The sequence below is a fragment of the Osmerus eperlanus genome, chromosome 5, assembly GCF_963692335.1.
Source record: "Osmerus eperlanus chromosome 5, fOsmEpe2.1, whole genome shotgun sequence".
Classification (NCBI taxonomy): Eukaryota; Metazoa; Chordata; class Actinopteri; order Osmeriformes; family Osmeridae; genus Osmerus; species Osmerus eperlanus.
The window spans coordinates 12,980,311-13,001,036 of NC_085022.1; the positions used below are offsets into that span (position 1 = coordinate 12,980,311).

The 20,726-nt window shown below is 43.8% G+C and overlaps 4 protein-coding genes across 5 annotated transcripts; 1 reads left to right on the forward strand and 3 right to left on the reverse strand.

Annotated features, from left to right (window-relative positions):
- Positions 1 to 447: 447 nt before the first annotated feature.
- On the reverse strand, positions 448 to 2,882 carry LOC134021167 (inositol oxygenase-like). Its single transcript, XM_062461704.1, is given in 9 exon segments — positions 448 to 646; positions 729 to 927; positions 1,009 to 1,076; positions 1,166 to 1,275; positions 1,389 to 1,456; positions 1,521 to 1,683; positions 1,900 to 1,980; positions 2,083 to 2,160; positions 2,771 to 2,882. Coding segments are annotated over 9 exon segments (894 nt in total). The 5' UTR covers positions 2,789 to 2,882; the 3' UTR covers positions 448 to 537.
- Positions 2,883 to 6,467: 3,585 nt separating this feature from the next.
- Positions 6,468 to 10,144, reverse strand: LOC134021165 (zinc finger protein 235-like). Of its 2 annotated transcripts, XM_062461699.1 has the most exons (3): positions 10,018 to 10,144; positions 9,779 to 9,804; positions 6,468 to 9,292 (listed from the first exon to the last, which is right to left on the reverse strand). In XM_062461699.1, exon 3 carries the CDS (start codon positions 9,059 to 9,061, stop codon positions 7,784 to 7,786), a length of 1,278 nt encoding a protein of 425 aa, XP_062317683.1. In that variant the 5' UTR covers positions 9,062 to 9,292; positions 9,779 to 9,804; positions 10,018 to 10,144; the 3' UTR covers positions 6,468 to 7,783. The 2 variants fall into 2 exon arrangements, with proteins under 2 accessions (XP_062317683.1, XP_062317684.1); XM_062461700.1 differs by lacking the exon at positions 9,779 to 9,804 and having other exon boundaries at positions 10,018 to 10,136.
- Positions 10,145 to 12,479: 2,335 nt separating this feature from the next.
- LOC134020642 (lipase maturation factor 2-like) lies at positions 12,480 to 14,907 on the forward strand. Its single transcript, XM_062460803.1, has 3 exons — positions 12,480 to 12,564; positions 14,049 to 14,149; positions 14,307 to 14,907. Exons 1-3 carry the CDS (start codon positions 12,480 to 12,482, stop codon positions 14,643 to 14,645), a joined length of 525 nt encoding a protein of 174 aa, XP_062316787.1. The 3' UTR covers positions 14,646 to 14,907.
- A 577-nt stretch (positions 14,908 to 15,484) lies between these two features.
- Positions 15,485 to 17,919, reverse strand: LOC134021166 (inositol oxygenase-like). The gene is given in 9 exon segments (XM_062461701.1): positions 15,485 to 15,683; positions 15,766 to 15,964; positions 16,046 to 16,113; positions 16,203 to 16,312; positions 16,426 to 16,493; positions 16,558 to 16,720; positions 16,937 to 17,017; positions 17,120 to 17,197; positions 17,808 to 17,919. Coding segments are annotated over 9 exon segments (894 nt in total). The 5' UTR covers positions 17,826 to 17,919; the 3' UTR covers positions 15,485 to 15,574.
- Between the last annotated feature and the right edge of the window lie 2,807 nt (positions 17,920 to 20,726).

Sequence of the window (20,726 nt, forward strand, 5' to 3'; positions counted from 1 at the left end):
TTTGGTGATGTATCATGTACGTCGTGTGATCATGTTGTCATGGTTGATAATGTCAATCTCGGTTTGTCATGATTATAGGGGCATTTCTGTGGTAAGATTCAGACAATGGAAGAGAAAATATGATAGAAAGTGTCATATGTAAAATATATCATGTTCTTTTTGAACATGACAATCAAGAGAACATACCTTTTGGTATAGGTCCATGTTTTTTTTATGTGTTTGTTTGTCTTGTGTGAGTTAAATGTTTGCTATACCTCTAAGATACTGTAAGTATTTTAACAAACTGCACTATTTCCCCATTTCCACCAAAAAATAAGTATATTTTTGTCAGTGTTGCAAAATATTACATCGCAAAACTGTACAAAAAAATACATATTTTAAACGCTTCTTTGTGTCATTTATAATAAAGCAAAAATGGACACATACTTTTACTTTTTATTGTTTAATTGTTTATTGTTTAATTGTTTAATTAATCTGAATTGTATGAACAATATAGGCATTTTACACAGGGAAGATGCTTTAGAGCATGTGTTTCAGTTACCACCGCAGAACACCAGGGCAGTACTTGTTGATGAGAGACTGGTAATAAGGCTTGAGGTTTTCAACATCAGGCAGCTCTGTGCTTTTAGTGTAGAGGTCAAACTTACTGCAGAGGGCACAGAACAAAGGTCAGATCAGAGACAACGGCAACAAACCATTTAGAGAGCATGTGTGTTAGAGGGACCTACTTGAACTCTCTGACCCAGGGCAGCATGCGTTGGTCTTTGTCATTGCACAGGTGCATGTAGTCGCCATGGGAATGCCAGGGGTAGAAGGAATGGAAGCGGATCATATAGAGACCCTGGGGGAGAGGGTGGAAACAGGTGAAACTCGGTCATTCACTCCCTCACCTACACTTGTTGAACTTCAGGACTCTGTAGAGATACTCTGTAACAAAACAAGATACGTTAGGAGTATCCTTCTCGTGTTGAGGTCAGAGGGTACTGTATCTGCTGTGTAGATACTCACCATCATGGCCCCAGGACATCAGCACATTGTCCAGCCCACAGTTGGAATTGTAGATCCCACACTCAGTACTAGAGAGACAGAAGGAAGAAGACCCTGAATCAAAGGGCCACAGCTTGAACCAATTTGATGGGATGTTTGAAGAGAGACATTATTGTACTTGTAAGCGTGGTTTTCCTCGTCTGGGCTGTCCAGGAACGTTTTGTCTCTGAAGACGATGCCGTTTTGAAACCTGCAGCCCACTGGGAATGTGTCCCTGACTACAGCCCACTGCAATACAGCGTCACAGTTAGCCTAGCCTGGCCTATCTTAGCCTAGCCTAGTTTAGCCTATCATGGCCTAGCCTAGCCTGGCTAAGTAAGTCCATGTGTTTCACCTCTCACCTGGGGTTCCCCCCACAGTGCCATTATCTTCCCGATGTCATGGATCAGACCCACCAACTGGAACCAGTCTAGGGGAGAGGAGGGGATGTGTTAGACTAGTGTGTTTGTGTGTTGGAGGTTGTGCACGTTTACCTTTGTCTGGGTGTTCTTTGCGTATGCCCTCAGCAGTCTGGAAGGCATGGAAGGAGTTGGGAAAGTCCACATCAGGATCAGATTCATCCACCAGCTGGTCCAAAGACATGATGGCCTCCATCACCCCCATCTGGGCATGTCCACAGTTGGACCAATCAGAGTACTGCAGAGGCGGAGGAGAGGGCGAGGGGGAGAGAGAGAGAAGGTCATGGTAGTATTACAGGTGGGCGTATTCAGCTGTCCTTTTCTGCCGCACATTGCATATCTGCTTTCGAAACATTTCTGTTCTGATTTCTGTGAAACATGACTTGGTACAAAATGAACTTTTCCGAGTGGAGCAGAGTGCTTTTTCTTTGCCATGCTCTCCCAGCACACAAACCTTTTGTTTGACAAAGTCCAGGGTCTGGTTGGTGTGCTTCAGCTTGTACGTGTTTAACACACAATCGATCAGACTCCCACTCTGTCACACACACATACACACACACTGTTGTGCACACAAAGTACCCACAATAAACCCTTAAGACCCCCTTCACGACCTGTTGGAAGACGAGCTGACGTTCACCTCAAAGTTCCTGTACTCAGCCTGGTCTTTAGAGTCAGTCTCCAGATTTGGTCGATATGCCAGAGACGGGTCTGGGCCCTTGGAACACATAGACAAACAGGCTGATGTATACGGCTGATACAGACATTAGACGGCCAAACAGACAGACACAAATGAGACATCTTTTTCGCAAGAAAACATGCATGCCGTTTTGAAAACTCCATCTGAACTAACCTAGGCATAGTACTCTGTCCTATAACCCTGTTTCATGTTGAATATGGATCATAGATCCATATTGTGTATTTATCCTTTTAAATCCATTGAAACGTCTGATAGTGAGGTTTGGCATAGGCTTAATAAAACCACAAAACTGTAATTCGTCTTCAATTCTAAGTAGCTGCAAAATATGGTTGCAAAAATAAATATATACCAATAAAAAGCTAACTAGTTGGTTCCATTGTCCTGTAATAGGCAGGCCTGAACCAACACACTAGAGGACATGTATACTATTAACATCAAGCATAATATGTTGCTGAATGATGTTCATGTTGTTGCATGATGTATTGAAGCATCTGCGAGCATGTGTTATCTTATAGTCTATGAAATGTTACTTGTCACAGTGCTAGCCCATGTCAAAGACCTTCCTATGCTAAAACCCCTACCTAAAAGAGACACAAATACCAACACAGTATTGTTCTGTCTGACGTACACGGTTAACGACCCTCATGTTGAGTAGAAGAGTAGTCCCAGGAGATGAGGATGTGTGTGAGAGGAAGCTCTTTTTAGCTGGACTGCTGTCAAACTCCTCTATATCTGTCAGTCCAGCATTTCTGCACAGGTTGTACAGGAAATGTAAACACACCAATGTGTTCACGATTAGCAGGAGCAGAACAAGATTTGCAGGAGCAGAAAACGATTTGCAGAAATTTACAGAAATAAAGGTTCATCGGTTGTCCTTCACATTCACACACTGTTGTCTTTATACTTAACAGATCATATACTGGACTGGGGGTCAGATGGCTGAGCGGTTAGGGAGTCGGGCTATTAATCAGGTTGTTGGTTTGATTCCCGGCCATGCCAAATGACGTTGTGTCCTTGGGCAAGGCACTTCACCCTACTTGCCTCGGGGAGAATGTCCCTGTACTTACTGTAAGTTGCTCTGGATAAAAGCGTCTGCTGAATGACTAAATGTAAATGTAAACATATGATGTCCCAAAGGCCCAACTCCTTCTCAGGTCACCTTCTGGCAGCAACCTTGCAGATGGGTTTCACTGTGCAACCAGGCCTACCAAGCTGCTGCTGGGCCAAGAGCTGATTGTAATGGCACACTGGGACTTGCAGATTACCTGAAATAAATATTTGTCTTTCTGCTGTGTAAGATGTAGGCCTACTGCTTTTAACTTGAGTTGAACGCTGTTAAACACTGCCATGGTCAGCAAACACTTGCCATGTCTACTTCAGAAAGGATACTGTTCACAGCTGTATGAGTCAATAGGACATTACCATTACCTGAATGACTTGTAGTAGTGATCGGGAGGTTATGCCTGTTCTGATGATGGCATAAACCATGTTAGATTGTTGGCTCTATGTGCATTGTTTGGGTCTCCTCTCCATTGTTTTCTGTTTTGTCTTTGGTTCTGTTGCAGGATGGCAGGCAGGTAGAGGAGCTGTGATTGCTGCTGGGGCACACCTGTGATCTGTGCCTTGGTCCTTAATAAGCTGTGCCCTAACAAGCTGGGTCTCTCCATTACTAGCAGGAACATCATCACTGTTTGCTTTTTAGTGTGTAATGATATATTCACTCTACACTTGCACTGATCCCACACCCATTCCATACACTTCTAATTTACCAACCATTTCTTTGTAAGCACTTTTTATTAAATAAATACATTGTTATCCTTATTACCGTGGCTTGTCACTTCCTGAAGTTCTTATCTAATCTTCCTATGAATCAAGTTATGACAGCATTAAACAAGCCCTGGTTGGCTACACACCTCATGTCGGGCTTATACAGATGTGTGTATTGGCACTGTATTGGATATTCAATTCTTCTGCCTCTCTCCATCTCCCTGGTCCTCCCCCAGCACCAGCAGCTCCCTGTCCCCCTGGTCCTCCACCAGCACCAAGGGTGTGCCCAGAAGCCAACACCTGTGACATAACCCTGAGACTGCCCATACACACAACCCATGTACAGTTCAAACAGTACATGGAGTCTAGGATAATACAGTCACCCACCTTTGGGCAGGCATAATGTCACAGCCACAAACGTGACCCCGTTTTTGGTTTTGCCCTGCCCTACTGTGTCCGTGTCTGCCATTGTCTTCGCCTGTGTCTCATTCAGTGGTTTCAGTTCTTGTTTGTATTATCATGTCCACCTGTGTCTTGTTTGGTTCTGTGTATTTTAGGTTCCTGTTTTGTGTCCAGTCTTTGTCTCGTCCTTACCCTTGTTAACGTGAGTACCCTGTCCAGTGCCGGTCCTTCCTACACTTTTCACAACGTACTAACATAGTCAGGTGGCTGAGCGGTTAGGGAATCGGGCTAGTAAACAGAAGGTTGCTGGTTCGACCCCTGGCTCTGCAAAATGACATTGGGCAAGGCACTTCACCCTACTTGCCTCGGGGGAATGTCCCTGTACTTACTGTAAGTCGCTCTGGATAAGAGTGTCTGCTAAATGACTAAATGTATGACTAAACGTACGGACGCCGCTACGCCAAGCGTCTGACAATCACGGACGCCGCTACGCCAAGCGTCTGACAATAATGGACGCCGCTACGCCAAGCGTCTGCAATCACGGACGCTGCTACGCCAAGCGTCTGACATTATGTGGATAGCTAGGAAGATAAGCAGCTAGCTCACCATTATGCCATATCGGTATTATCATCTCGTGAGACCAGAAGTGACCATGTGAGGCGATCCTTCGATTAAAGTCAAGTTTTTTTAACATCTGTTGTCAATTTTGTCAATTAAAAGTTGTAACTAACAAAGAAGTTTCACACATTCGTTTTTACTTTGTAACTATAGTTTTAAAAGCCTTCAGCAAACTGTGCAACTGGCTGGCTAGGCGGGCTTGCTGTCATTGGTTTTTGCCTTTCCTCACATCCCAGTCCCCAATCAAAGTTGTCAGTTTGCCTGTGTTATCGAATATGATAGTTTGGAGAAAAGTACAAATGTGTATCGATATATCCTTCTCAATTACACTAAATTGTTAGTTTACTTGCTGTGCCAACTAGCACTAAACCCCATATTTGTATGTCACTTTGTATAAAAGTGTCTGCTAATATCAATGAATACAATGTCTAAGAGTCTTATGACTCGTGAATTTTCCATTAAAATATGACCATTCTATGAATGTACATCTATACCTCCTGGGGACCCAGACCAGATCAAGACCCATCTAACACGGCACACAATACCCAAACCCAAATATTCTAATTCATGTAATTCTTCAATATTGAATCAAACAACTATAACCACTCCTGACTTGTTTCAGTTTTTTGTATTCAAATAATGATGCCTACACATTTAAGTAATTGTAGGCCTATAAATGCTATTATTGTATGTTCTAAAAGTAACAACAAATAAATCAACAATAACAATTGTTAATAACAATAAGAGTCTGATTTTAACCTTTTTATATTTAGCTGAGACATCTTTAACCTCTCCCTCAGCCTGTCTGTACTCCCCACTTGCTTCAAGAGGACCACCATCGTCCCTGTGCCCAAAAACACCAAGGTCACCTGCATGAACGACTATCGCCCGATATCACTGACCTCTGTCATCATGAAGTGCTTCAAGCGGCTAGTCAAAACATTCATTTTCTCATCGCTGTATCCCACCCTGGACCCTATGCAGTTTGTATACCGGTCCAACAGGTCTACAGACGATGCCATCACCCTGACTATGCACACTGCTCTCTCCCACCTGGACAAAGGAATATGTATGTGAGGATGCTGTTCATTGACTACAGCTCAGCATTCACCATCATCCCCTCCAGACTCGTCTCCAAGCTTGTGGACCTGGGACTAAGCACCTCCCTTTGCAAGTGGATCTTCAACTTCCTGACGGGGAGGCCACAGGTGGTGAGAATCAGTGACCGCATGCTGCTTCAGGTCAGCTGCAAGCAGGTCAGCTGCTTCAGGTTCCTCGGGGTGAACATCAGCAATGATCTCACCTGGTCTGCTCACACGGTAGTTAAAGCTGCCCGGAAACGCCTGTTCTTCCTGAGGAGACTGAAGAAGTTTGGCATGGACTGAGTCAACCTCACTAACTTTTACAGATGCACAATAGAGAGCATACTGACTGGTTGCATCAGTGTGGTATGAGAGCTGCACAGACAGGGACCGCAAGGTCCTACATAGTGTGATCAGGTCTGCTGAGTTAATCATCGGCAGGAAGCTTCCAGCCCTACAGGACACCTACCACACGATGCTTCAGGAAAGCTGGCAGGATTCAAAGAGACTGTTACCACCCATCCTTCAGTCTTTTTACCCCGTTGCCTTCAGGCGGGCAATACTGAAGCATTCGGTCTCGCACACGTAGACTGGAGAATAGTTTATTTTCCAAGGGCCATCAGGCTTCTGAATGGACACATTCTCACCACTTTCTCACTAACCACTTTACACACTGTCACTTTCAGCTACTGGTTGTACTATCAGCAATATTGCACTAATTGTTACCCCACTTGTCTTTAGGTTAGTATAGGTTTATACGGTTAGTGTAGGTTAATATGTGTATTATTACAGGTTAAGTATACTGTATTGTATATTATTTTGTATATTTAGGAGTTGTTATTTTCTTATCATAGATGTAATCTATGTTCAGGGTACTTATATGTTATGCCAGGTTGCTTTGCGTTGTCGTGTCCTAAGAATTTCAGTGCCCAGTCTGACCTTGTGTTGTTCTGTGCATCTGACAATAAAAGACTTGAACTGGAACTCAGCTATCAGACTAAAGGGTAGAACAGTGGTGAAAACCAATCCTCCTGTGGACACATAACAACTTAAAATACATGAAATGGTATTACATTTTAAAACCAGCACATACAACTCATATTCACCTCTTCTTTGTCAGGGACACATAAAAAGGCTCTCTCTTGATAGTGACTTAGGACTCCAGCAAATAATATTGTCCAAACATTGAAAGCAGGCACAAGGACAAGTAACTTTAAATGCAAAAACATAGTTTATTATCAAAATAGTAAGATAATCAATACATTATGACAATGTAACAAAATCAATACAGAAACAAACGCTACCTTCAGAGCAAACAATAACAAAGGTATTTTAAATGCAAATAAACATAGCGCACCTAACCTGAGCAAGTATAGGAGGCTAATCAAACTCAGTGATTGGTTTAGCTTCTCCTTTTGTAAACCCATCCTGCATACTAAAGTAGCGATGCCGGCTATATGAAGAAACAATTGCCTGACACATACAAATTCAAATGGACCATCACCGGTACTTGGCTGCAGTAAGCCAAATATTCCTTTGCAAGACAAGAGAATATGTAAACACATTTTGGGCCTCTGCACGACAAAACTCTAGGCTATCAAACCAGCAAATATACATTTTACAACACTGAAAACATTACTAGACACTAAAGATTAAGAATCCTTCAAACGTGATGCATAAAATACGAAATTAATACCAAACATGACATGAAAACTTGGGTCATACAGAAGTTCTTTTAGGTGGTGACTGCTGGGACAGCTTGGCCCCAGACATCACTGCTTTGGGTTTTTTCTATTGTGGACACGCAGGCGACTCTTCAGATGGTCATTTGTTTTACCTGAATAGTCACAGAGGTCACCGCTGTAGGCCTTTTCTCCAGTGTGGATCCTGAGGTGCCTTCTAAAATTGTAATTCTGGCTAAAGGTTTTACCACAGAGGTCACAGCTGTAGGGCTTCTCTCCAGTGTGGATTCTGCTGTGAACTGTCAAACTGCTATCATTGCTAAAGGTTTTACCACAGAGGTCACAGCTGTAGGGCTTCTCTCCAGTGTGGATCCTGAGGTGCCTTCTAAAATTGTAATTCTGGCTAAAGGTTTTACCACAGAGGTCACAGCTGTAGGGCTTCTCTCCAGTGTGGATTCTGCGGTGAACTGTGTAATGGTTAGCTCTGCGAAAGGTTTTACCACAGAGGTCACAGCTGAAGGGCTTCTCTCCAGTGTGGATCCTGCTATGAACTCTGAAATCGCCAGCCTGGCTAAAGGTTTTACCACAGAGGTCACAGCTGTAGGGCTTCTCTCCAGTGTGGATTCTGCGGTGAGCTGTAAAACTGCTTTCACCTCTAAAGGTTTTACCACAGAGGTCACAGCTGTAGGGCTTCTCTCCAGTGTGGATTCTGCGGTGAACTGTGTAATGGTTAGCTCTGCGAAAGGTTTTACCACAGAGGTCACAGCTGAAGGGCTTCTCTCCAGTGTGGATCCTGCTATGAACTCTGAAATCGCCAGCCTGGCTAAAGGTTTTACCACAGAGGTCACAGCTGTAGGGCTTCTCTCCAGTGTGGATTCTGCGGTGAGCTGTAAAACTGCTTTCACCTCTAAAGGTTTTACCACAGAGGTCACAGCTGTAGGGCTTCTCTCCAGTGTGGATTCTGCGGTGAACTGTTAACAGGTTAACTCTGCGAAAGGTTTTACCACAGAGGTCACAGCTGTAGGGCTTCTCTCCAGTGTGGATCCTGCTATGAGCTCTGAAATGGCCAGCCTGCCTAAAGGTTTTACCACAGAGGTCACAGCTGTAGGGCTTCTCTCCAGTGTGGATCCTGCTATGAACTCTGACATCGCCAGCCTGGCTAAAGGTTTTACCACAGAGGTCACAGCTGTAGGGCTTCTCTCCACTGTGGATTCTGCTGTGAACTGTCAAACTGCTATCACTGCTAAAGGTTTTACCACAGAGGTCACAGCTGTAGGGCTTCTTTCCAGTGTGGATTCTCATGTGCTTCTTGAGGCTACTGGATGAGGAAAGGCTCTTCCCACATGTATCACAGTGATGTGTCTCCATAACTCAGCTCTCTCTCTCTCTTTGTTCTCTGTCTGGTCTCTCTGGATCCTGTTTTGTATCTAGTCTCTGGAAATGTGTTTCTCCCCGGTTGATCCTGTCTGGTTACTGCTGTTTCTGGTTGAGTCTCTCTCTGTAGTCTCTAGTTGAGTCGCTGTAGTCTCTCTGGAGCCTTAAGGTGTCTTCTCTGTCTAGTATCCGCCCATGATCAAGTATGATTGGCCAGTAGGGGATCTGGAAGAAACAGTTCCAAGTTAATGAGAACTCAGACAAAGAAGTTATTTTACATGTGAAAGCTGTCATAATGTCCACTTTGCATATGTAATCTTGATCATTTGGTGAGAGGTTGATGTTTTTCAGGTTTATTTTTAACTGGAGAAACAACACTGTGATAAAAACGTAATCTCTGGCATACAACTCCTAATAGTAATACTTTTTCAAAATAATAATAGCCTGTATGATTAATTACTACACACTAAGCATTACATGTAATGTAAATATTAACAATAAAATGACTTTGGATTGGAATTGCAAAGTTTTAAATCCAATAATATTAACATACTTTATTCTATTGCATGTGTCTCATCTAATTTAAAAACGGTACAACATAGGAAATAAATTACGGAATGTTTATAAGCACTCAATTTATATTGGCTCCACTGCAGCAATACAGAACACAGCACACTATCTTTACGCTGCCCACAAAACTGGAGTACGTACCTTGAGACTCACAAGACTGTCTGCATCTAAATAACATAAAATAATATTACATAGGCTACACTTTTCACAACGTACTAACATACCCCCATGAATAAAGACAAACACTGAATCTAGCTAACAACACAATCGAAGTAAAGCTAGAGCTAGCTAGCTAGCACCGAAATGAGTTTAAAACCAAGCACAAAGTCGCAAATCCTGGATACAACGTCAAAAGCAACGCATATAATGCTGGCACTTACCTTCATAGTAGTTAGAACTGCAACAGAGCTCACAATAAATGTTCACAATGTTAAAACGTAGGGAAACTTCACTTTACGTTTGACAAACTACATTGATTTAGAGCTCACGTTACCGTGGATACAAACCAGTAGGTGCGTTTGTCGCCTGCGCTGCTTGCAGCCCGGCTGACTTGAAGCAGCCAATGGCATTCTCAGCTTCAAATCAGCCGGCTGCAGCCGCATGAAGTCGAGCACACCTAATGACTGTAAAAAGTCAAGGATACAAACACACGAGATGCAGTTGCACATTTGAAACACCAGATGCCACCAGCACGGTAAAAACGCTACAATGACAGGCATGAATGCATCATCATATTTTCAAAATTTTTCGTATTACCGTTTTTTTCAAATGCTTACACACAAATTCCTTACTTTTCACACAATTTCTGAAACCTGACACTCAAACACCAGAACCACACCTCAAATCTGCAAAACCATACGCACATTTTGGGCCTTTGACTCAGTTTTCAATTTCATAAAACACTTTTTGCAAAACACACAAACAATTCTAACAGGAAGCATCTTGATTTCCTTTTTCAAACACAACCAATCAAAATGCCACACTAATTCATCAGTGCCTTACACTAACTCCTCACATGTGCAAACACTCATTGCTTTACTCAACACCAACCAATCATGGCTTTAGAATAGGCAAATTAGCCTATAAATAGCCTAATTTGAGTTGATTTACAGTGGTGGGTATAATTTGAACATTTACTGTAGAAAAGATAACAGGTATGTAACAATATAATGTAATATACACATGTTCTAACGTACACATAATAGCTGTTTCAGCACAACACACGGTATACTATACACACATATTTTAGCACCCATGCATCCATTGACTGCAGTGCACTGCATGATTGGTCACAGTCTGGTGGATTGCTGTATCATACCGTGCAACAGTACAGTGACTGTAAGAATACATTCTGACAATATTGTAGAAAATAGTATATATTACTGTATGCTACAGTTCATGGCACACACAGACACACCATTCCGTAATCACCTTTTTCAAAATTAGGTTTGGTTTCTGTCCTACTAAACTCTTTCTTTTGTACTGTGTAATACTGTATTCACAACCATAAATGCTGTAAATGTCTATGCACCAGTGGCAGCCGCAGAACGACTGATTTTTGGGGACAAATTGTCCGAAACACTTTCTGAATGCAATATGGAGGAGTATCTATTTCTTGGTGGGGATTTTAACAGCACGATAAGTGATTCAGACAGAAACCATACAGAACCCCACATGGCCTCCCGCTGTAGCCTGGTGCGCCTAGTTGAGACCCATGAACTATGTGATGTATGGCGGAATATAAATGGTGACACTAGACAGTATACTTGGGCTCATGCTAGAGATAATACCATCTCCCTGGCTAGGTTGGACAGAATATACTGCTTCAAGCACCAGTCACATGTGTTCAAAACGTGTTCAATAAGCCCAGTAGGGTTCTCAGATCACAGCCTGTCAGGGGTTGTTTTAATTAATTCGGTGAAGCCAAGAAGTGCTTATTGTGTCAGATGTCAGAAGTTTACGCGTATTCAGCAGTGGTGGGATGTGGGCAATGTCCAAGCCCAGCAATTCTGTACTCAGTACACTTTCAATGTAACTGGGGAGATAACCTGATCAATCAAAGCTCTAGAGACGGATATCGTTGAGTTCCAAGCTCTTGCTAACAAAACAAGAAAAATAAGCCACATTCAGGGGCTCAACATTGGCAGACCTGCTGGGTACTCGTGCACAGGGGGGCCTTGGTGAGATCCAGATTTCAGAATATCTCTGAAATGGAGGCCCCGTCAAAGTTCTTCTTTGGCTCAGCGGCAGGTTAGGAGCTCAGGACCTTTCCTGAAATACGGAGAAGGGCTGCAGAGTTCTACACTGAGCTGTATGCTAGTGAACAGAAAGACGACGACTGAGGAGTCAAGAAGATGTGACAGCATTCCTCAGGTGTCTGCGGAGGAAAACGTGCAGCTTGCACACACTCTGACTGCACTGGGACTGTTAAATGCACTGCAGGGCATGCAGAGTGGCAGGGCTCCCTGTAGGCTTTGTGGGCGAGGATCTGCTCGAGGTCATAAATGACTGACCAGCGGGGTGTTACCCTTGAGCTGCAAGTGAGCAGTCATGACATTGTTGCCAAAAAAGGGGGACCCACAAGAGATAAAGAACTGGAGACCAGTGGCCCTGCTTTGCACTGATTACAAAATCCTCTCCAAAGCTTTGGCAAACAGACTAAGGGAGGGGATGGGTGAAATGATACATACGGACCAGTCCTACTGTGTCAATAATGGATAACATATCCTTGATCCAAGATTATTTAGACCTTTCTCGACTTTTCGGCCAGGTCACTGGGTTGATTTCTCTGGACCAAGAAAAGGCTTTTGGTCGGGTTAAGCACCAATATCTTTGGCGCACAATGAGGGTGTTCGGGTTCAGCCCTGAGTTCATTGCCATGGTCGGTATGCTCTACGGAGATATTGAAAGTGTACTGAAGGTCAACGGTGGGTTAAGTGCTCCTTTTAAAGTGATGAGAGGGATTAGGCAGGGGTGTGCCATGTCTGGGATGCTCTATACCAGGGGTCCACAAACTTTTTTCTGCGAGGGACAGATAATTTTTCCTTTCTTTAATGTGGGGCCGGGTCGGTCTCTAACAGAAAGTGACATGGGCCAGAGTGACTACCAGTATTATTGTGGAGATTTTATTATGATTTGAAATAGATTTATTATGCTAGATTAGTTTATTATTTTGTTATGCACCGTACATCCGTACATATCAAGGGATATATAGCCTATTAAAAGAGCATTATTACTATCGTGATGACCTTTTTTCATATTCATTGCTATTGAAATCAAAACATTTACTTACTCATGCATATTAATCAGTGTGAACTGATTGTCTCTGGCATTGTTCAGAGGGCCGGTCCAAATGCGTGGGCCGTAGATTGGGGACCCCTGCTCTATACTATCGCTATAGAACCACTACTCAATTGTATAAGAGCTGAAATGAAGAGAGCAAAGTGGAGTTATCCTCTGCAGCTGCCTGTCTGCGTATGCAGATGATTTAATAATTGTCATAAAAAATCTGATAGACGTGGACACTCACAAAATTGGTGTAAAATTTTGGGAGAATGTCCTCGGCAAGGGTGAACTGGGGGAAGAGTTGTGCCTTTCAGCTGGGGCATTGGACAAGTGGACTGCCCACTTTACCTGGAGGGCTGAACTGGTCCAGAGGAGGGTTTAAGTACTTGGGGGTGTTTCTGGGGGATTAGGCATTTATGCAGAGGAACTGGGACGGAGCGGCTGTCTCTGTACAGGGAGGCCCTGACCGAGGAGGACTGGGGTCTACTGAATGCAGGGACAGCAAACCAGCGTCTTTCAATTAACAATGATTTTTTTTCCAAGGCTGAATGTGACTCTACCGGAGAATGACGCCCCATATGTCAACCCCCCCCAGAGGGAGTGGGGCTGGACACACTGCGGGGAAAGGGTTTGTATAAACTGTGTGTAAGGGCCCTGAATAGGGAGAAATTAGGAGGCAGAGCTGACACCCCATGGAGGGCCAAGCTGGGGTTACACGCAGAGGAGGGACCAGCCTGGAGAGCACTTTATAAACCACCATTAACCAAGTGGGTGGGGGACGTACAGTGGCTGGTGTTACATGGAGGAGGAACTAGTGTGTGTGGATGCTAGACGTGGTTTCTGCTTGTGTCAATTCGTGCTAGTGCCTGTGGCTAGTGCCACCACACTTTTAGAGACAGTCCGTGTGTGACCCAGATCGTTTTTTCTGTGTTTCCGTCCAGTAATTGAGCTGATCCAGTCCGATGTGTCTCGCTACCCATTCCTGCAGCAGGCTCCCTCCTACATCCGAGCCCACCGCTACAAATACTGGTTTACAGAGCCCAAGTCTGATGGGTCAGCACACACACACACTCTTTTACCTGAATTTTTGTGTGCTTGTATGTAACACACTGTCCCTTGTTCGTAGCTCGTACCTTGACAGATGGTGGAGGAGGGTGTACTCTCCACACTATTCCACACCTGGGTGACACCTTCCTGGAGAGCATGCTCAGACAGCATGGGCTCAAGGTAAACACCAGAACGTAAACAAGAAGCATGTATGAAAACACGATCAGCAGCACTGACAAACTCTGCTGTGCCCACTGGTTTTGAGGTAGTATTGGTCTCATTCTGGTGTGTAGGGACTTGTAACCTGACTGTGTGTAGTGATGGTGTGTGGTGACAGGACAGGTCTCCTCCCCGGCGTGTTCCAGAAGCCCCTCTCGCACAGGCTGTGAGGTGGGTACGCTCCCAGGTGAGGGGTGTGTCGGCCCCTCTGCTGCTCTGGAGCCTGTTTGCCTGCAGTGCCACCATCTGTCTACTCCGGGGACTGCGCCACTCCTGTGCTACGACACACAAACACAAACCCACCGCAACCAATTCTGACCACACAGACACCATACATGATGGTAACTCCTCGCTGGAGGAAGAGGAAGAGCACCAAGAGGAGGAGAAGGAGGATGAGGGGAAGGAGCTGAAAGATGATACTGTGGAGGAAGAGAATGGTGAAAGAAAAAAAAAATAGTGTAGCAGAGGAAGACAAGCAGATGGAGGAGGAGGTGGAGGATGAAGATGAGGAAGAAGAGGGGGAGGCGAGCGAAAAGGATGACATGGAAATGCTACGAAAGAGAATGAATAAGTGTGAGGATGAGAGGCAGGGCAACTCCCCAGTTAGTTGAAGGCTATCTGTCCAAATGACCTGTTTGTCTTATTTTCTCTGACTAGAAAACAGATTGTATTTTTCCTGTTTTCAGTCTGAGAAAATAAAACATTTGTCACGCATGTCACACCTGCCTGTGAGTTATTAAATATTCTGCATACTCTACCCTTCAGACTGTATGGCCTACAGATAGCTTACTAGCCATTTTCTAACTGTTTCTGCTTGTCTCCACTGGTTACAGTTGTGCCAAGATGATGTTTGGTGATGTATCATGTACGTCGTGTGATCATGTTGTCATGGTTGATAATGTCAATCTCGGTTTGTCATGATTATAGGGGCATTTCTGTGGTAAGATTCAGACAATGGAAGAGAAAATATGATAGAAAGTGTCATATGTAAAATATATCATGTTCTTTTTGAACATGACAATCAAGAGAACATACCTTTTGGTATAGGTCCATGTTTTTTTTATGTGTTTGTTTGTCTTGTGTGAGTTAAATGTTTGCTATACCTCTAAGATACTGTAAGTATTTTAACAAACTGCACTATTTCCCCATTTCCACCAAAAAATAAGTATATTTTTGTCAGTGTTGCAAAATATTACATCGCAAAACTGTACAAAAAAATACATATTTTAAACGCTTCTTTGTGTCATTTATAATAAAGCAAAAATGGACACATACTTTTACTTTTTATTGTTTAATTGTTTATTGTTTAATTGTTTAATTAATCTGAATTGTATGAACAATATAGGCATTTTACACAGGGAAGATGCTTTAGAGCATGTGTTTCAGTTACCACCGCAGAACACCAGGGCAGTACTTGTTGATGAGAGACTGGTAATAAGGCTTGAGGTTTTCAACATCAGGCAGCTCTGTGCTTTTAGTGTAGAGGTCAAACTTACTGCAGAGGGCACAGAACAAAGGTCAGATCAGAGACAACGGCAACAAACCATTTAGAGAGCATGTGTGTTAGAGGGACCTACTTGAACTCTCTGACCCAGGGCAGCATGCGTTGGTCTTTGTCATTGCACAGGTGCATGTAGTCGCCATGGGAATGCCAGGGGTAGAAGGAATGGAAGCGGATCATATAGAGACCCTGGGGGAGAGGGTGGAAACAGGTGAAACTCGGTCATTCACTCCCTCACCTACACTTGTTGAACTTCAGGACTCTGTAGAGATACTCTGTAACAAAACAAGATACGTTAGGAGTATCCTTCTCGTGTTGAGGTCAGAGGGTACTGTATCTGCTGTGTAGATACTCACCATCATGGCCCCAGGACATCAGCACATTGTCCAGCCCACAGTTGGAATTGTAGATCCCACACTCAGTACTAGAGAGACAGAAGGAAGAAGACCCTGAATCAAAGGGCCACAGCTTGAACCAATTTGATGGGATGTTTGAAGAGAGACATTATTGTACTTGTAAGCGTGGTTTTCCTCGTCTGGGCTGTCCAGGAACGTTTTGTCTCTGAAGACGATGCCGTTTTGAAACCTGCAGCCCACTGGGAATGTGTCCCTGACTACAGCCCACTGCAATACAGCGTCACAGTTAGCCTAGCCTGGCCTATCTTAGCCTAGCCTAGTTTAGCCTATCATGGCCTAGCCTAGCCTGGCTAAGTAAGTCCATGTGTTTCACCTCTCACCTGGGGTTCCCCCCACAGTGCCATTATCTTCCCGATGTCATGGATCAGACCCACCAACTGGAACCAGTCTAGGGGAGAGGAGGGGATGTGTTAGACTAGTGTGTTTGTGTGTTGGAGGTTGTGCACGTTTACCTTTGTCTGGGTGTTCTTTGCGTATGCCCTCAGCAGTCTGGAAGGCATGGAAGGAGTTGGGAAAGTCCACATCAGGATCAGATTCATCCACCAGCTGGTCCAAAGACATGATGGCCTCCATCACCCCCATCTGGGCATGTCCACAGTTGGACCAATCAGAGTACTGCAGAGGCGGAGGAGAGGGCGAGGGGGAGAGAGAGAGAAGGTCATGGTAGTATTACAGGTGGGCGTATTCAGCTGTCCTTTTCTGCCGCACATTGCATATCTGCTTTCGAAACATTTCTGTTCTGATTTCTGTGAAACATGACTTGGTACAAAATGAACTTTTCCGAGTGGAGCAGAGTGCTTTTTCTTTGCCATGCTCTCCCAGCACACAAACCTTTTGTTTGACAAAGTCCAGGGTCTGGTTGGTGTGCTTCAGCTTGTACGTGTTTAACACACAATCGATCAGACTCCCACTCTGTCACACACACATACACACACACTGTTGTGCACACAAAGTACCCACAATAAACCCTTAAGACCCCCTTCACGACCTGTTGGAAGACGAGCTGACGTTCACCTCAAAGTTCCTGTACTCAGCCTGGTCTTTAGAGTCAGTCTCCAGATTTGGTCGATATGCCAGAGACGGGTCTGGGCCCTTGGAACACATAGACAAACAGGCTGATGTATACGGCTGATACAGACATTAGACGGCCAAACAGACAGACACAAATGAGACATCTTTTTCGCAAGAAAACATGCATGCCGTTTTGAAAACTCCATCTGAACTAACCTAGGCATAGTACTCTGTCCTATAACCCTGTTTCATGTTGAATATGGATCATAGATCCATATTGTGTATTTATCCTTTTAAATCCATTGAAACGTCTGATAGTGAGGTTTGGCATAGGCTTAATAAAACCACAAAACTGTAATTCGTCTTCAATTCTAAGTAGCTGCAAAATATGGTTGCAAAAATAAATATATACCAATAAAAAGCTAACTAGTTGGTTCCATTGTCCTGTAATAGGCAGGCCTGAACCAACACACTAGAGGACATGTATACTATTAACATCAAGCATAATATGTTGCTGAATGATGTTCATGTTGTTGCATGATGTATTGAAGCATCTGCGAGCATGTGTTATCTTATAGTCTATGAAATGTTACTTGTCACAGTGCTAGCCCATGTCAAAGACCTTCCTATGCTAAAACCCCTACCTAAAAGAGACACAAATACCAACACAGTATTGTTCTGTCTGACGTACACGGTTAACGACCCTCATGTTGAGTAGAAGAGTAGTCCCAGGAGATGAGGATGTGTGTGAGAGGAAGCTCTTTTTAGCTGGACTGCTGTCAAACTCCTCTATATCTGTCAGTCCAGCATTTCTGCACAGGTTGTACAGGAAATGTAAACACACCAATGTGTTCACGATTAGCAGGAGCAGAACAAGATTTGCAGGAGCAGAAAACGATTTGCAGAAATTTACAGAAATAAAGGTTCATCGGTTGTCCTTCACATTCACACACTGTTGTCTTTATACTTAACAGATCATATACTGGACTGGGGGTCAGATGGCTGAGCGGTTAGGGAGTCGGGCTATTAATCAGGTTGTTGGTTTGATTCCCGGCCATGCCAAATGACGTTGTGTCCTTGGGCAAGGCACTTCACCCTACTTGCCTCGGGGAGAATGTCCCTGTACTTACTGTAAGTTGCTCTGGATAAAAGCGTCTGCTGAATGACTAAATGTAAATGTAAACATATGATGTCCCAAAGGCCCAACTCCTTCTCAGGTCACCTTCTGGCAGCAACCTTGCAGATGGGTTTCACTGTGCAACCAGGCCTACCAAGCTGCTGCTGGGCCAAGAGCTGATTGTAATGGCACACTGGGACTTGCAGATTACCTGAAATAAATATTTGTCTTTCTGCTGTGTAAGATGTAGGCCTACTGCTTTTAACTTGAGTTGAACGCTGTTAAACACTGCCATGGTCAGCAAACACTTGCCATGTCTACTTCAGAAAGGATACTGTTCACAGCTGTATGAGTCAATAGGACATTACCATTACCTGAATGACTTGTAGTAGTGATCGGGAGGTTATGCCTGTTCTGATGATGGCATAAACCATGTTAGATTGTTGGCTCTATGTGCATTGTTTGGGTCTCCTCTCCATTGTTTTCTGTTTTGTCTTTGGTTCTGTTGCAGGATGGCAGGCAGGTAGAGGAGCTGTGATTGCTGCTGGGGCACACCTGTGATCTGTGCCTTGGTCCTTAATAAGCTGTGCCCTAACAAGCTGGGTCTCTCCATTACTAGCAGGAACATCATCACTGTTTGCTTTTTAGTGTGTAATGATATATTCACTCTACACTTGCACTGATCCCACACCCATTCCATACACTTCTAATTTACCAACCATTTCTTTGTAAGCACTTTTTATTAAATAAATACATTGTTATCCTTATTACCGTGGCTTGTCACTTCCTGAAGTTCTTATCTAATCTTCCTATGAATCAAGTTATGACAGCATTAAACAAGCCCTGGTTGGCTACACACCTCATGTCGGGCTTATACAGATGTGTGTATTGGCACTGTATTGGATATTCAATTCTTCTGCCTCTCTCCATCTCCCTGGTCCTCCCCCAGCACCAGCAGCTCCCTGTCCCCCTGGTCCTCCACCAGCACCAAGGGTGTGCCCAGAAGCCAACACCTGTGACATAACCCTGAGACTGCCCATACACACAACCCATGTACAGTTCAAACAGTACATGGAGTCTAGGATAATACAGTCACCCACCTTTGGGCAGGCATAATGTCACAGCCACAAACGTGACCCCGTTTTTGGTTTTGCCCTGCCCTACTGTGTCCGTGTCTGCCATTGTCTTCGCCTGTGTCTCATTCAGTGGTTTCAGTTCTTGTTTGTATTATCATGTCCACCTGTGTCTTGTTTGGTTCTGTGTATTTTAGGTTCCTGTTTTGTGTCCAGTCTTTGTCTCGTCCTTACCCTTGTTAACGTGAGTACCCTGTCCAGTGCCGGTCCTTCCTACACTTTTCACAACGTACTAACATAGTCAGGTGGCTGAGCGGTTAGGGAATCGGGCTAGTAAACAGAAGGTTGCTGGTTCGACCCCTGGCTCTGCAAAATGACATTGGGCAAGGCACTTCACCCTACTTGCCTCGGGGGAATGTCCCTGTACTTACTGTAAGTCGCTCTGGATAAGAGTGTCTGCTAAATGACTAAATGTATGACTAAACGTACGGACGCCGCTACGCCAAGCGTCTGACAATCACGGACGCCGCTACGCCAAGCGTCTGACAATAATGGACGCCGCTACGCCAAGCGTCTGCAATCACGGACGCTGCTACGCCAAGCGTCTGACATTATGTGGATAGCTAGGAAGATAAGCAGCTAGCTCACCATTATGCCATATCGGTATTATCATCTCGTGAGACCAGAAGTGACCATGTGAGGCGATCCTTCGATTAAAGTCAAGTTTTTTTAACATCTGTTGTCAATTTTGTCAATTAAAAGTTGTAACTAACAAAGAAGTTTCACACATTCGTTTTTACTTTGTAACTATAGTTTTAAAAGCCTTCAGCAAACTGTGCAACTGGCTGGCTAGGCGGGCTTGCTGTCATTGGTTTTTGCCTTTCCTCACATCCCAGTCCCCAATCAAAGTTGTCAGTTTGCCTGTGTTATCGAATATGATAGTTTGGAGAAAAGTACAAATGTGTATCGATATATCCTTCTCAATTACACTAAATTGTTAGTTTACTTGCTGTGCCAACTAGCACTAAACCCCATATTTGTATGTCACTTTGTATAAAAGTGTCTGCTAATATCAATGAATACAATGTCTAAGAGTCTTATGACTCGTGAATTTTCCATTAAAATATGACCATTCTATGAATGTACATCTATACCTCCTGGGGACCCAGACCAGATCAAGACCCATCTAACACGGCACACAATACCCAAACCCAAATATTCTAATTCATGTAATTCTTCAATATTGAATCAAACAACTATAACCACTCCTGACTTGTTTCAGTTTTTTGTATTCAAATAATGATGCCTACACATTTAAGTAATTGTAGGCCTATAAATGCTATTATTGTATGTTCTAAAAGTAACAACAAATAAATCAACAATAACAATTGTTAATAACAATAAGAGTCTGATTTTAACC

Excerpts from the sequence above, each read along its gene's own strand:
- LOC134020642 (XM_062460803.1), top strand. The coding sequence starts at position 12,480 with ATGAGGGTGTTCGGGTTCAGCCCTGAGTTCATTGCCATGGTCGGTATG. Across the intron at positions 12,565-14,048 it reads AAGTGTACTGAAGGTCAACG|CTCGTACCTTGACAGATGGT; the intron begins GTGGGTTAAGTG and ends CCTTGTTCGTAG. Across the intron at positions 14,150-14,306 it reads TCAGACAGCATGGGCTCAAG|GACAGGTCTCCTCCCCGGCG; the intron begins GTAAACACCAGA and ends GTGTGGTGACAG.
- LOC134021165 (XM_062461699.1), bottom strand. The coding sequence starts at position 9,061 with ATGGAGACACATCACTGTGATACATGTGGGAAGAGCCTTTCCTCATCC.